Source organism: Rhinolophus ferrumequinum, chromosome 4 (assembly GCF_004115265.2).
Source record: "Rhinolophus ferrumequinum isolate MPI-CBG mRhiFer1 chromosome 4, mRhiFer1_v1.p, whole genome shotgun sequence".
Taxonomy (NCBI): domain Eukaryota; kingdom Metazoa; phylum Chordata; class Mammalia; order Chiroptera; family Rhinolophidae; genus Rhinolophus; species Rhinolophus ferrumequinum.
The window spans coordinates 60031895-60048176 of NC_046287.1; the positions used below are offsets into that span (position 1 = coordinate 60031895).

A 16282-nucleotide genomic window follows, 5' to 3' on the forward strand; every position below is an offset into this window, starting at 1 on the left:
TTCCTTCCTGATAAGCTAATTTCCTCATATTCTTTATGTCTAAAGAAAAATCATCTGCCCCCCACCACCCAAATGCTCACACACATGCACACACAGAAAGATTTTGTAGCTTATTTAGGGACATGAGTCTTAGAGGTATACATTTTCCACATTGAAACATTGGATCCAGGAAATGTTTGGGAGTTTATAATAAAAGCACGGTAAAGCATTTGAAGCCAAGTCAACCCCTTCTCCAAAGCAGAACATTTGCTTACTTATTAGCTTGACATTGTTTTCTGTGGAGAGACTTTGAAGTAAATATTTACAAGAAGCAACTAAGCTTGCAGAAAGAGCATCTTTGGACTATTGACATGAAGGAACAGCCTTCCCACCACTTGCTTTAAACTAAAGGAAAGCAAAACCTATTCATGCCCTTAGCAAAGTCAATGACCGAAATTTCCCCTTCTGATCAGTTATAACACAGCTGGCGCCTGCTGATGCTGTCATAGAGTCTCGTAATACCAGTAAAGATTCTGATGGAAACTTACTTCCCCACCTTTTCCCAGAAAAGGAGATGTTTAACTTTTTACACAGATGAGACAAAACTAAAACTAAAACTAAAACTAAAACAGAACTATGTTTTTAGACATCTGGCATGATTATGAAACATAGAACCAGTTTGCTAGGGAAGTTTTTATATGAGCCCAGGAATGGAAATTTCTTCTTGGAGTATCCACTGACCAAATCACAGGACAAATATGGTCTGACTCAGTACAGCACCAGCACTTGATGTTATTATGATTTTTTCATTTATAAAAAAAGAAACAGCAAAGAGGGGGACTCAATCGCTGTGGCCCTCCCAAATGTTTATATACTTTATAATATTATTTTTCATCAGCTCAGTGTATGTATTTAATCCCAATAAGAGCATGTTGGCTTATTGGCCTTTTCCTCCTTGTGAACTAGAGATGATGGGAATATTCCTGAATCAAGTTACACACATAGAATGGAGCTTTTAACAAGCACTGAACTGAAGGTCAGGAGAATTGACTTCTTAGTCCTTACATTACATTTATCAAAACATTTTCATTCTCCATAGCAATCTAGTGGATGAGGGTGGCACTAGATCTCCATCTAGTAGATGTGAAAACTAAGGGTCAGGTAATACTTATGATTCACTCAAGGTCCCAAGAGTTATTAAGTGCAGGTTAGGGTGACTGATGTGTTCTAGATTTTCCAGGATTTTTCTGGTTTAGCCCTGAAAGTCCCACATGTGGGAGCCCCTTAGTAAATGGAGAATCTTGGTCACCCTAATGGCAGTGTCAGAGAATATAGTCTAGTACTCTGGGCTACAATCCTATTCTGCCTAACACCCTGAAGTTATTACTTTTAATGCTCAAGTTACTTGCAGATTTTTGACTTGGTCTCACAACTAACAGCTCTACAAGGGAACTTTGGGACCAGAGAATGGATCCTATCTTCATCTGTATTCTTCTAGTAACACTCAGAAGTAAATAAGGATCAGAGTAGGTATTCAATAAATGCTCATTGAATTCCAGACCATTGCTTAATCATAGTTAAATGGCAATTAGGCCTAGGAGAGGAAAAAAATTGATCTAGTAAATTATTGCAATGATGGCAACATTAGATCCCGAGGTTTTAACTGAGTGGTCTTGGCCTTTATTTATGATGTAGTAGAAAAAAATGTCAAGAGTCCTGAGTACTAGTTCTGCTTTCACCACTGATATGACAGGGCAAGCCACTTCCTCTGGACTTCAGCTAATCCAAATGTAAAAGGTGGGGGTTGGGACTAGATGCTTCTATGAATTCTCGCAGTTTTAACATCGTAGGCCTCAGATACATTTGAAAAAGAAACAGTGTTGCTAAGAGTTAATTACTAAAATCAAATTACATTACAGTTTGAACCTTAAGGAGAATTACGAAATATGTACTGTTCTTTCTCAACGGTTCCTTCCTCTTCTCTATGAATATGTAATCCCTCCTACCATCACTGAAAGCGCCCAAGGTCCCTGATGTTCTCTTTTCTGTCCCTGGCAAGTCAAGATAAACTGATTTGCCCATACAATTGATCTCTATCTAAGTTCTGTCTATTTCTTCATAACTACAGATTTTCTCATAAGTTTACTGAACTAACAGTCTATTACAAAAAACTGGCATTAAAACATTCCATTTGAGCTATCTTCTGCTGTAGCTATCACTTCTCTTTTGTTGGTAATTATGCTTTGTACTATTTCTAGTATCTTTCCCAAATCAAGGGTTTGGTATTTGCATTGCATCTCTCTTAACGACTATATAAATTAAACAAACAACAAACAAACAAACTAGCATCTCAAGAAACCTATTCTGACTTGATCAAATGCTCTATCCTTACCAGAGGATTAGGAAGAAGAAAGCCATAGTCTTCAGAAATGTGAAATCTTCCTAAAGATAGTGATGGTGTTGTCTTTAAATTCTGACTTCGCAGTTCCATAGCTTTGTTTGAAGTATCTGCACTGAAGCTGCTCCTGAAGAGACAACTGTTCCAAATATATAAAAAAATCCAGGTTAAGGGAGCTTCAGAATCACATGCAGGTAGTTGCACAGTGTGTCAGCGGCACAGGAGAATGTTGTCCTGAGGTTGAATTCCAGAGTGCCATGGACTTTCTCTGACACAAGGCTGAGTAAACAGTTAAAGATTGCTGATTAAAACAAACAGGCAAACAAAATCACCTCAGGAAAAAAAAAAAATCCGTCATTTTTTTTTCCCCATAGATATGCAATACGAGAAGATTGCTTTTAAACCCAGACACAAATTTGTTCTACTTTGGAAAGGAGGGAAATAAACCAGAATTTTTGTCATGGCTTATCCCAAATACCCTGACAGGGTAATATGATCCAGGATTTCACAACTGGGTATTTATCCCAAAGAAGCAAACTATTTAAACCAGAAGTTAGTTACATGTAGAGAGATATTTCAGTGATTGGTGGTGAGTCGGGTAGGGAGGAGGACTCTAAATGCATATTGGAACTTCAGAAGTGTTCCGTACCTCATTTGAACAATATATTCTAAGATTATAACTGCTTCGATTTACTTTAAGAAATAATATTTCATAATTTAAAAAAAGTCTTCGATCACATTAAAGGAGGACATATCTATTTTTTAAGTTTAACAAATGAGGTAGGGGATACTAACAAATTTGAGACGAGCCTAACAGATCATTTGATTTAACCTTCTACTTTTATCAAACATCTTTTGAGAACGTATCAAGGAGAAGGGTGATTTTAACCTACGAAGTAGGTACTACCAGATCCATTTTACAGATTAGTAAACTGAGACACACCCATGTGCATAACTCTGTCCACTGTCACCTCACTAATTAATAGTACAGGGAGGACTAGAGCTAAGGTATCTTGATTTCCAAGCCTTTGCTCTGTTCACTAGATCAGGCTGCCAGGCTGTCTGTCAAAGGTGCCATCACGGTTTGAATTCACTTCAATATACAGTGATATGTTTCAGGCCATAGATCTGCACTGTGAGAATTCTGAAGACTGCTTTTTGCCCAGTGGACCCTGAACTTAGGTGATAAAGTTGTAAACAAATTTATTTGGCTGTTGATTATCTATCCACATGTTCTCCTTCCTCCCATCCTCAGTGTTAAATATGAAAGTTAAGAGCAGGAAGTGCTCTGATCATTCACAGTTCTCATGGACATTTCAGCTTTGAAGTTTATATTCCAAAATTAGCCTAATTGATTTATGGTTTATCAGACACCTAAACAGCCATGCTCTATTATTTACTTCCCCTCAGCCCAATATCCAACTAGTTCAGTGTCTTATGCCTCCTAAATGCAATTTCTCAAACTTTATATGTGTAATCATCTTCTTCTTTCCTTCAAACTCAAATAAAAAGATGACCCAGTTATTTTTGTTTATGTTAGTCATGTTGTTTTTCCTCCAGTCCTCCTGAACCCTCTCAAGAATTTATGGTAACAATATAAAAACATAAAATCATAAAATATCAGAATGGAGAGGATCATTACAGAATAAATGATCTACTTTAACCCTTATTAAATATACGAAAAACCTGAGATTTATGGGAGTGAAATGACTTACCAAATGTTATTCTGTGAGTTTGCATCAGAATTGTACTAGAATTCTGACTTGCTGTCTCTGAGCCCAGAACTTTCCCAGTGTTAACTCAGCCAGGCCAAGCTAAGTATGAATCTCTACTTTAATCACCTATTAGCTCTATTGCTTTTTAACAAGTTGGAGAAAAAAGTGAGAATTTTATTTCTGAGTCTCTGTTTCCACATCTGTAGGAAATAGTAATGTTTATCTCAGACATTTTGTGATGAATGAATGAGAAACTGTAAGTGAAACACTTTATAGATAATAGTAAAAACTATTTTTCTCATGTTCTTTCCCCCTCATTCTGGAAATCCTTTTTTAATGTTGTGTTTTTCTGGTTTGATTTCCTACCATTTTGACTATAATATTTCTGTTTTAGTTGCCGACTTTTTTCTATTTCAGCCCTGAACATGTAAATATTTCCCGTGTAATTATAACAATTTCTCTCCCTCAGAGTTCTTAAATATTTCTGTCTGATCTTATCCATTAATTTTATGCCCAGGTTTCCAAGTCTGCATATTCAATCTTGACCTTTTTACTTCCCAAGATTTGACGCCACGGTACTTGTGGGTCAGTGTACACCTCAGGTCCTGCCATAAAGCCTTTCAAGAGCTCTTCACTGTATACAAGATTTGACAATTAAGTTCGTGAAGTTGTTACAATGATGTTGCTAACCATTTTTGACATCAGAGGGATTATTCATTATGAATTTGTACCAACTGGACAAACAGTTAACCAAGTTTACTATTTGGAAGGGCTGAAAAGGCTGCGTGAAAAAGTTAGATGACCTGAACTTTTCACCAATAATTCATGGCTCTTGTATCACGACAATGCATCAGCTCATATGGCACTGTTTGTGAGGGATTTTTTAGCCAGTAAACAAATAACTCTTCCTACTCACCTGATCTGGCCCCCAATGACTTCTTTTTTTACCCAAAGATAAAGGAAATTCTGAAAGGAAGACATTTTGATGACATTCAGGACATCTAGGGTAATACGATGACAGCTCTGATGGCCATTCCAGAAAAAGAGTCCCAGAATTGCTTTGAAGGGTGGACTAGGCACTGGCATCAGTGCATAGCTTCCCAAGGGCAATACTTCAAAGGTGACCGTAGTGATATTCAGCAATGAGGTATGTAGCACTTTTTCTAGGATGGGTGCATGAATTTAATTGTCTGACCTCGTATTACATAAAATTCACATTTCCTTGGCCTAGCATTCAAGGATGTCCAGCACTTGACCCCCAGCACCTTTATAGCTGTGCAAAATTCTACAATTACCTTGGACCTCTTTCACATCACTTTAAATTCTACCTGGTTAATTGTTGTTAATGTATTTGTCTCATCTTGTCTGTTGGATTGTAAGCTCTTTGAAGAACCCTATCTAACTCGACTTTGTATTTTTCTTTAGCAGCAAGTCCAGTGACTGTAGCTCAATAATGTTTGTTAAATGAATGATCTCTCAGAGTCTTATTGTGGACCCTATAATTTTAGAACTGGGTGTTAATGCGAGGTAGAAGTTTCTGCTAGTCTCTGTGTTCTGCTTTAGGCCCTGCCCCTGCAGTGAGGAATAATAGTGGCCACACCCTCCATTAAGCTCTGCTTTGCATGTTTCTTATTTATCAAGAAGAAATGGTTAAACATAATTGTGCCCAGCAACTTTCTCTCTGAACAGTGGAGTTTTGAGTTTCAGAGTTCTGGGTTCTAAATTAGCTTTCCCATGAATCACAATAATATCAGTACACAATAAAGGTTCTATTTCTCTTAGACTAGGTATTAGGACCTTTTGGAAATGAATGAAAGAGTATTCAGAAAACAAAGAAAGACATTCACAATTTAAATATTAGGAAATCATTTTTGTTTAGTGGTGGCAACATCAGATATCATCAGTTTCAAAATGATGAAGTCCAAAATCTGAATTATCAAAAGCAATCAGCACAAACTGTACTTGTACACTGAGACCATTCTTGTGCAGCTCATTCATTACTTCATAAATTCATTGGGACTTCCTGATTATTTCCTTGATTAACTACTCAGGCTTCTGTGGTTTGGCTTACTTCTTCTTCTTCTTTTTGTTGTTAAAACTCTCTTCCTCTTTTGGCTTCTCCTATGGTGTCTATTACTTTTTGTTTGATCGTACTTAAAAATAATAAGGAAAAAGCTAATAGTTAACATTCACTGATTTTTCTTCTGTGCTGCGTCCTAGCTAAGCATCTTCCACGGAATATCTCATTTAATCTTCACAGTAGCCCTGTGAGTTAGGTATTATTATTATTCCCATAATTCAGTTGAGGAAACTGCAGCTTGGACAAGGTAAGTAAAAGCCGAAGGTCATATTTTTTATAAGTGGTGGGGTCAGGCCTGGAGCACAGACATCTGACTTTAAACTCATCACTCTTAACCACTAGAGGCATGACTTCCCTTCTTTGTTTATTATCTCCTATTGTTCTGGTTACAGTTTACTGTTGGTGATCTCCATAACTCAGTCCTGATTTCCCTCCCTTCTCACTTGGTTCTTTGTCCCTGGGAGATCTCATCTATTTCAAGATGTAAGCTATCATCTCTAGACTGATAACTCCTAACATTATTTCTACTTGAATCTCTCCTGTCTTCTTTACTTCACTGCTTTATAGAAGCTTCATGGGAAAAAATCTAACACATCAAACATATACTAGATATTTTCCTTAAGGCAAAGGTGAAGACTTATAAGACCTCCAGCAACTAGCTCAAGGTCTTGAGCAGAGAGCTCACTGCCTAATGACAGATCCAAGCTGTATTTGTTCACTTATTTTCTCACAATAATAACAAAGCTCCTTTTCTTCATCTATTCCATGTCTTGGTGAATTAGTATCTCTCAGAACTGGCAATGTAATTTGAGGGGTCTAGTGAAGAATGAAAATATAACTATCCTTTTTCAAAATTATTAAGTATTTCAAGACACTGACAGTAGAGCATTAAGCCAAGTAGGAGGCCTTTTTGCATGCAAGACCCTATGCCACTGCATAGGCTGAATGTCCATGAAGCTGGCCCTAGTACCTCTGCTGCACAGTTGACCAATTAGAGACCTGAATGTCGTCTCTCCATCACATCCATCAGAACACCAATCTTGCCAGTCCTACTGCCTGAATATTTCTCATGTTTCCCTTTATCCTCAATCCCAGTGCCATTCTTTTCAATCTCTTGCTATTTACTATTGGAATATTATATCATAAGAAATCCCTAACTCATCTCTCTGCCTCAGATCTAATCCCATAATACTTGGCAATCATTTTAGACATGGATTACCTTTACAACCTTCAGACTCACTGTCCTGCCTTTATTATTACGCCCTATTTTATTCCATCCCTGCCCGAGTCATTTAAATATTTATTTACAATGGGCAGCCCTTATTTAAATATTTTTCAAATATGCAAATATAATAAAGTCATTTATCTGCTTAAAATCTTTCCCTTTGTTTTCAGGGTCATTTGAAACTACTTCAATGCATGGCCCTTGAAGACAATACTCATATATGGTTTAACTTCACCAACCTATCACTCTTAGTTTTTATGCTTCAGTTGTATTGAACTATGTGTGTTTCCTCAAATAGATCACGCTCATACCACGGTTCTTTGCACACCCTTCTTTTTCCCCCTGGAATTTTCTAAACTTTCTTTCAGTTGCATATATACTAATCACATTTAAAACTTACTTCTTGTATTACTTTCCCTAGGAAAGTCTATTATTACCACAACCCTTTCTAGTACCACCCTCTCCTTCCCTGCTGCTTTGTCCATGGAAAGTCCCAACCTCCTTCTGCTGCCCTTTCGTCTGATATAGGGACTACTGCTCTTTACTGCTATACTCCCTGTTTATGTTTATATAGCCCTTATTCTATTGTGTTGAAATAATCCATTTGTCTAATTGCCTACTAGTGAGCTCCTTGAAAGTAGGGTTGGTGCCTTTAGTCTTTTTAACTCTATTATCTAACTAAGGAACTTGCATAATATGTATGCCTATTAATGGTTACTGAACAAATGGGTAATTAGGGTTGATATTCTGATGCTTATTGGATTAGGTATAACCCCATTAATGAAACAATATTCTGAGTCTACATGGTATTCATATATGCTTTTAATAGCCAATATTTTAAATACATTTTTAAGTGCTATGATGTAAAAATGAAATAGGGAACTAACAAATTAGGAAGTAAAATAACACACACATACCCATAATCACTACATAAGAGCAAAATAAACTATACTAAAAGAGTAAAATAAATCTATGGGAACAGAATGGAGAAAGAATTCCCTACAAGTTACTACCTCAGTTGGGTTTGCACAATGACCTAAAATAGTGGTTCTCAAATGGAAATGGTTAGGTGGAAAGGAGTTGTATCAGCATGATCATTGGAGCTCTTCCATGAGGCTTTGACTATTGATGGAGAATTGAAAGGTTTTGTATGTAATATTCTTAAAAGACACTGTCTTCAAAAGACAGGTTATTCTGGTATTGCCTACTTTTTGTTTCTTAATTTTTGCATTAAAATTTATTGGGGTGACAGTGGTTAGTAAATTAAATAGGTTCAAGAGTACAATTCTGTAATACATCATTTACATATCACATTGGTATGTTCACCCTGCCTCCAATACTTTTGAAAATCACCACAAAATAAGAAAAATAGTTCCTGTTTTGACTTTCTAACATGGTTATAGATTGGAAACAATGCCATTGAGTGAAAACACTTTGTAAGCTTTTAAAATATAGAAATATATAAATAGTTATTACAGCAAGTGATGTAATATGATATGAAAGTAATGTAAAACTATTCTACTTTAAACACATGTTGACTTATTGTTTATAATTTCCATTAGATTAAACTTAGCCTATGAATTGATTTTTATGGATAATTTGCATATCATATATGTGATTGAATCATAGAGTTGGAAAGCACCTTCATATCATCTACTTATTTTTGATCATTTTAGATGCGCAAAAACACACAAGAAAGGTTAATGAATTATTTAAGGTCACATAGCAGTTTTATTTTTAATAGAAAATTTTTTGAAACAGTTTTAAGTTCACATCAAAATTGAACGGAAAGTACAGAGAGTTTCCATAAATCTCCTGCCCCATACAAGCACAGCTTCCCACGCCAGAGTGGTGCACTTGTTACAATCAATGAACCTACATGGACATATCATTATCATCCTAAGTCCCTAATTTATATTAGAGTTTACTCCAGGTGTTAATACAGTCTATGGGTTTTGACAAATGTATAATGACATGTACCCACCCTTAAACTGTCATACGGAACAGTTTCACTGCCCTTTGATAGATGATTGGATACAGATGTGGTACATATATATACAGTGGAATATTACTTGGCCATAAGAAAAGATGAAATACTGCCATCTGAGACAACATGGATGGATCTTGAGATTATCATGCTATGCGAAATAAGTCTGACAGAAAAAATCAAGAACCATATGACTTCACTCATATGCGGTATATAAAACTGAAAGCAACATTTCTCTTGAATTAGTGAATTCCAAAACGCTAATTCAAAAAAATATGTGCACCCCCATGTTTATTGCAGTGCTATTCACAATAGCCAAGACAGGGAAACAACCGAAATGCCCATCAGTAGACAACTGGGTTAAGAAACAGTGGTTCATTTATACAGTGGAGTATTACTCAGCTATAAAGAAGAATGAATCTTACCTCTTGCGACGATATGAATGGCCTAGAGAATATTATGCTAAGTGAAATAAGTCAGACAGAGAAAGACAAATATCATATGATCTCACTTGTATGTGGAATCTAAAGCACAGACTACATGGACAAACTAAACAGAAATAGTCTCAGAGATACAGAGAAAAACTGATGATTGCTAGATGGGAGGGGGTGGGGATGGGGGAAAAGGTGAGGGGATTAGAAAGTACAAATTGGTAGTCACAATATTGCCATGGGGATATGAAAGACAGTTTGGGCAATATAATCAATAATGTAAAGATTGTGTAGGGTGTCAGATGGGCACTTGTCTTATTCGGGATACCACGTCATGGACAGTGCAGATGCCTGACCACTGCACTGTACACCTGAAGTAGAAGCTGAATAATGTTGAATGTCAGCTGTAATTTAACATATATATAGTCATGGGATGTGGAGTACAGCATAGGGAATAGAGTCAATGGAATTGTAACAGCTATATACAATGTTAGAGGGGTAGTAGATTAGGGGAGGAGGATATCACTTTCTGAGGGGTGTAAATATGTAACTATTACATTGTTTTGTACACCTGAAACTAACAAGAATAAATAATAAATCTGAAAGCAACAAACAAACAAGACAAATAAACAAACAAAAACTCATAGACACAGGACACAGTTTAGTGGTTACCAGAAAGTAAGAGGGTGGGCGGTGGTAGAAGTGGGCAAAGGGGGTTAAATATATGGTGATTGAAAGAGAACTGATTCTGAGTACTGACACACAATATATAGGTGCTGTATTATAGAATTGTACACCTGAAACCTATATAATTTTACTAACCAATGTCACCCAAATAAATTTAATAAAAATTTATTTAAAAAATAAAAATGGCAATAACTACAAAAAAAATAAATGTCACAGGACAATTTGCAATGAGGGAGGTGCAGAACTCTCCTAAAATGTGTGCTGTTTCTTAACAGAAGGGGGGGGGAAATCATCTGTGTTTCACCCATTCATCTCTCTCTGCCCCCTAACTCCTGGCAATCACTGATCCTTTTACTGTCTCTCTGGTTTTACCTTTTCCAGAATGTCACGTAGTTGAAATCATACAGTACGTAGCCTTTTCAGATTGACTTTTATCACTTAGTAATATGCACACTAGGTGTCTCCATGGTCTTTTCATGCCTGATTGCTCATTTCTTTTTAGCACTAAATAATATTCTATTGTCAAGATGTACCTAAGTTCATCCATTCACCTACTGAAGGGCATCTTAGTTGGTTTCCAGTTTTGGCAATCATGAATAGAGTTGCAATAAATATCCAACACAGGTTTCTGTGCAGACATAGTTTTATTTTTCTGTTTTCAAATTATGGATTCCAGTGCTAAACAAATGCAATGACTCTTGTCAGCATGGACCACATATATTTTTATGCCCTCTTTCAAGCTATGAACTTTACTTTCTCTTATCAAGGAGTAAGATTTCTCAGTTTTTCAGCCATGACTTAAATCTTCTCTTTTGGATATTTTTGCCAAATCATAAAATCAAACCTCAAAATCAACACTAGGGTAATTTTTCATCAAAACACATTTACCGTGTCTTGTAAAAATAGATGTATTTTTTAGAGACTTAAATCTTACAAGCTGAACAAATCTATTTCCTCCAGTACTTGTCCTGTAAATTGTCAAATCTGAAACTATTGATGTTGCCAGGAGCTTACCACATTCTGTAAACAGGAGATAATATCATTTGGATAATAAATAGTAATCATATATTCATCACTAGATATATAAACAACTCCTTTAGATACTTTGCACAAACTTCTCTGAATGAAATTTGTTCACCAGTGCCCTTTTGTTTTCAGTCTGATTGATTTTAACCTGTGAACAAGTAAAGAAGAAGTAATGGTTCACACTGTGCATTTCTGATAGCCCTGTGGTGGCTCCACATCTCCTTATTCAGGAAAAACAAAGGTTAGCGTTTCATAATCTGCCAATACCACTTTATTAATGTGTTTTTGACTGTGCCAATGTCCAAAGGTGGCCTCCCAGTATGTAATGTATAAAGCGTAGAGCTCATAGACCAAATACTATCCAAGTCCACATGCACTTTCTGGGGGAAATGTAATTAAGAGTTCCACATAATGTATAATGCTTTCTTATGTAGCATTTTCAATTGAGTTGCTAGCCCAAAATTGGCAATCTTGAAGTTCACATTATATATAAGTAAGAAGTGAGTTCCTAGTGGGCTTGTATCATGAAAACTGATACAACATTTTTGTGATGATCTGGTGCATGAAATCTTAGCTTTCTGTTATTTAGATACTTGTTCCTTTTTCTATTATGGTATTAGGTTTTTGCAAAAGTAATTGCGGTTTTTGCAATATTTTTAACCTTTTAAACTACAATTACTTTTGCACCAACCTAATACATTTCTAATACTAGGCATGCATAATTGCTATCTCCAAAATAGTTATAAAGTTCCAAAGTAGAAGGATATTCCAATGGGAAATGTATTTTCATCTCATGTTGGACACTCTGTACCATTCTAACATTCTTATATTTTATTTTGACTGCAACTTCTAAACCAGTGTGAGTAGACTCAGCTCTGTAGACCCCACCAAATTATTGTTTACTGAGCAAATTTCCAACCTTCAAATTGCCCATCTTCTCTCCCATACTGGTCACCATATTCTAGGTGCCAGCTCTGCTCCCATCAGGTTCCGCTCCTATTAGTTTCAGCTCCCATGGCTGCAGCTCCTATGGCAAAAGCACAGCCGGCAATAGGTCTCCAAGTCATCTTCCAAGTCAGAGACATTTTGAAAAGCTTGGGCTTGCTTGCCCCACATGGGAAGCAAGTAGTAATGGGAACAAATGCAGGTCTTATTACCCCTCACCTCCACTGCTTTCTTCTTACTAGAGCATAATAAAAAGCCATTCACGACTTGGAAATGCATGTAATCAAGTATGATTTTTATTTTATCTTTTTAAAATTTTATTAAATTTATTGGGATGACATTGGTTAGTAAAATTATATAGGTTTCAAGTGTACAATTCTAGAATACATCATCTATATATTTTATTGTGTATACATCACCCAAAGTCAATTCTCCTTCCATCACCATATATTTGACTCCCTTTACCTTCTTCTACCACCCTCTTGCCCACTTAGCCTCTGGTAACCACTACACTGTGGTCTGTGTCTATCAGTCTTTGATTGTTTTGTCTTGTTCATTGTAGCTTTCAGCTTTATATTCCACATGTGAGTGAAATCATGTGGTTCTCAGCTTTTCTATTGGACTTATTTTGCTTAGTATAATAATCTCAAGACCCATCCATGTTGATGCAAATGGCAGTATTTCATCTTTTCTTATGACTGAGTAATATTTCATTATATGTGTGTACCACATCTTCTTTATCCAATCATCTATTGAGGTACACCACATAAACAGCATAAAGGATAAAAATCATATGATCATATCAATAGATGCAGGAAAAGCATTTGATAAGATACAACCTCCACTTATCATTAAAAATTTAATAAAATGGATATAGAAGGAAAGTACCTCAACATAATAAAAACCACATATGCCAAACCCTTAGCTAATATCATTCTCAATGGTGAAAAACTGAAAGCTGTCTTCTAATGTAAGGAACAAGACGAGAAGGCCCCTTCTCACCACTGTTATTCAACATAGTATTGGAAGTCTTAGCCAGAGCAATCAAGGAAGAGAAAGAGATAAAAGGCATCCAAATTAGGAAGGAAAAAGTCAAATTGTCACTTTTTGATGACATATTTTTTTATATAGAAAACCCTAAAACTTCACCAAAAAACTATTACAAACAATAAACAAATACAGTAAAGCTGCAGGATACAAAATCAATGTACAAAAATCCATTGTGTTCCTATCAACTAACAATGATAAAGAAATGAAAACAATTCCTTTTACAATTACAACAAAAAGAATAAAATACCTATCTAATAATAAACTTAACAAAGGATGTGAAGGACCTATACACTGAAAACTACAAGACATTATTAAAAGAAATTGAAGGAGACACAAAGAAATAGAAAGATTTTCCATGGTCATGGATCGGAAGAATTAACATGGTTAAAATGACCATATCACCCAAAGCAATACACAGATTTAATGCAATCCCCATCAAATCCCAATGACATTTTTAAAAGAAAAAAACAAAAAATCATCAGATTTGTATGGAATCACAAAAGACCCTGAATAGCCAAAGCAATCCTGAGAAAAAAGAACAAGACTGGATGTATCACACTCTCTGACTTCAGCTTGTACTACAGAGCAACGATAAACAAAACAGCATGGTATTGGCAGAAGAACAGACACACAGACCAATGGAATAGAATTGAGAACCCAGAAATAAACCCACATAAATATGGGCATGTGGTTTTCCAATTTTCTCAACACCATTTATTGAAGAGGATTTCTTTTCTCCATGAAACTAGATTGCTATCTCTCTTCGTACACAAAAACAAACTCAAAAAGTATCACAGACCTAAACATAAGACCTAAGAAAATAAACTGCATAGATGAAACCATGTGTACTGAACTTATGGACCTTGGGTTTAAAGAGGATTTTATGAATTTGACCTCAAAGTCAAGGGAAGTAAAAGGAAAAATAAATGAATGGAACTATGTCAAACTAAAAAGCTTCTGCACAGCAAAATAAACCATCAACAAAACAGGAAGGCAACCAACCAAATGGGAGAAGATATAAACAACACCTCCATTAAAGGGCTAATATCCAAAATACACCAAGAACTCACACAACTCAACAACAAAAATGAACACTCCAATTAAGAAATGGGCAGAGGACCTGAACAAACACTTCTCCCAAGAAGACATACAAATGGCCAACAGATACATGAAAAAATGCTCAACTTTGTAATCGAGTATTGAATACTTTGATTGTTAAGGTAAAAAGGAGCAGGTTCAGTTGTGAGGAAAAGTTTTCCTTCAGCAGACGTTGTACTGTGTAGTGGTTTGATGTACAAGTATTCTAGAGACAGATTGCTTGGGTTTAGTCTTTTACTTTGCCATACATAGACTAGCACTGTGGCTTTTGAAAGCTACTGAACTCCATCAGGTCTCAATTTCCTTAAAATTAGCTAGTACTCATCTCAGGTGCATTGGAAAAATTGCGTGAATTGATATATATGAAACATTTAGAATAGTAAGAAGTACATATAAATATTAATTAGTTATTAATCATATCATTTATGTATTGAAAAGTTGCTCTATGAGAAGGTTCCATATGTTAGATAATTCTGATGTCCATTTGCAGAATTCATATTGTTTATATTTACTTCATGTATTGTATAAACCTGGGTTGACAAGCAAAGTAACATGTTTGCTTGTTTATTTAATGCTGGAAATCCAGGAGACATTTTGCAATTAAACTGTAGCAATTAATTAAACTTTAAAGGTAAGCATCAACTGTAACCTCCTGTAAGAAACTTTCCATCATTCTTCTAAGTAGAATAAATCTCCTATTCTGTGCCTCTATAAAAATCACACATTATTTATTTTATTTTTTTAAATTGCAGTTTACATTCAATATTAGTTTCCAGTATACAGCATAATGGTTAGATATTTATATAATTTACAAAGTGATCCCCCCCAGTCAGTCTAGTAATATTATTTTTCTTCTTAGTCTAACAATTAGAAAGGTAATAAACCAATGGAAATACAATATGATGTTTTGTGTGTTAGACTATAAGCTGATTAGGAGTAGTGAATGTGTTTTATTAATTTTTAAATCCCAAGTGACTAGAAGAGTATCTATGTGAAAGTGAGTCAAGTTGTCTGTGTGTTAATGAGTTCCTCTTCTCTAGAAGTATTCCCACAGAAGCTGGGTATATTTCTTCTTATAGTGATTAAGAGCTCAATCTTTGGAGCCAGAGTATTTGAGTTTACACCCTGGCTTTGCCTCCTGCGTTTTTTGAACAAAGATCTTAACCTCTTTGCATCTCAGTTACCTTGTCTGTAAAATGGGGAGGATAATACTACTTACTACATAGAGTTGCTCTGAAGATAAAATGAGTTAATGTATAAAGACCAGTTAGAGCAGTTATCAGTAGAGAAAGATCTAAACAAGAGATTGCTAAATTGCTAGAGGTTCTAGATGGGAGTCCTGCGTTGTATGAGCCTTTGTGTCTCAGAGTTGACAAGAACCTTACAGACAATCAAGTGAATGTTTATATGCCAAATTTTTAGCCTGTGTGAACTTCCAGCTTTTCAATTGTTTATTGTCTCATAAAACAATTTGATGGAAATGACTAAATGCCTATTTTTAGCTCATGGATGACCAACTAACTGCATAACTTTCTGCACTAGCTCTTAGATAGGGTATGAGGAGTTCAGTGCCATACGAACTGAAAAATATTTTCTCTGCACCATGTAATATTACATTTAATACATTAGAGTAAGAAAAAACAGGAGGCAAATTACGCATT

General features: G+C 35.6%; 1 protein-coding gene and 1 pseudogene across 1 annotated transcript in view; both read right to left on the reverse strand.

Annotated features, from left to right (window-relative positions):
• IDO2 (indoleamine 2,3-dioxygenase 2) overlaps nucleotides 1-2648 on the reverse strand; it is a 49694-nt gene extending 47046 nt beyond the window's left edge. The window contains exon 1 of the mRNA XM_033105166.1: nucleotides 2372-2648. Coding sequence (XP_032961057.1) covers nucleotides 2372-2470 — 99 coding nt within the window. The 5' untranslated portion in view covers nucleotides 2471-2648. The remainder of the gene's footprint in view (nucleotides 1-2371) is intronic.
• An 8401-nt stretch (nucleotides 2649-11049) lies between these two features.
• On the reverse strand, nucleotides 11050-12486 carry LOC117021178 (serine/threonine-protein kinase PLK4-like; annotated as a pseudogene).
• Nucleotides 12487-16282: the final 3796 nt, after the last annotated feature.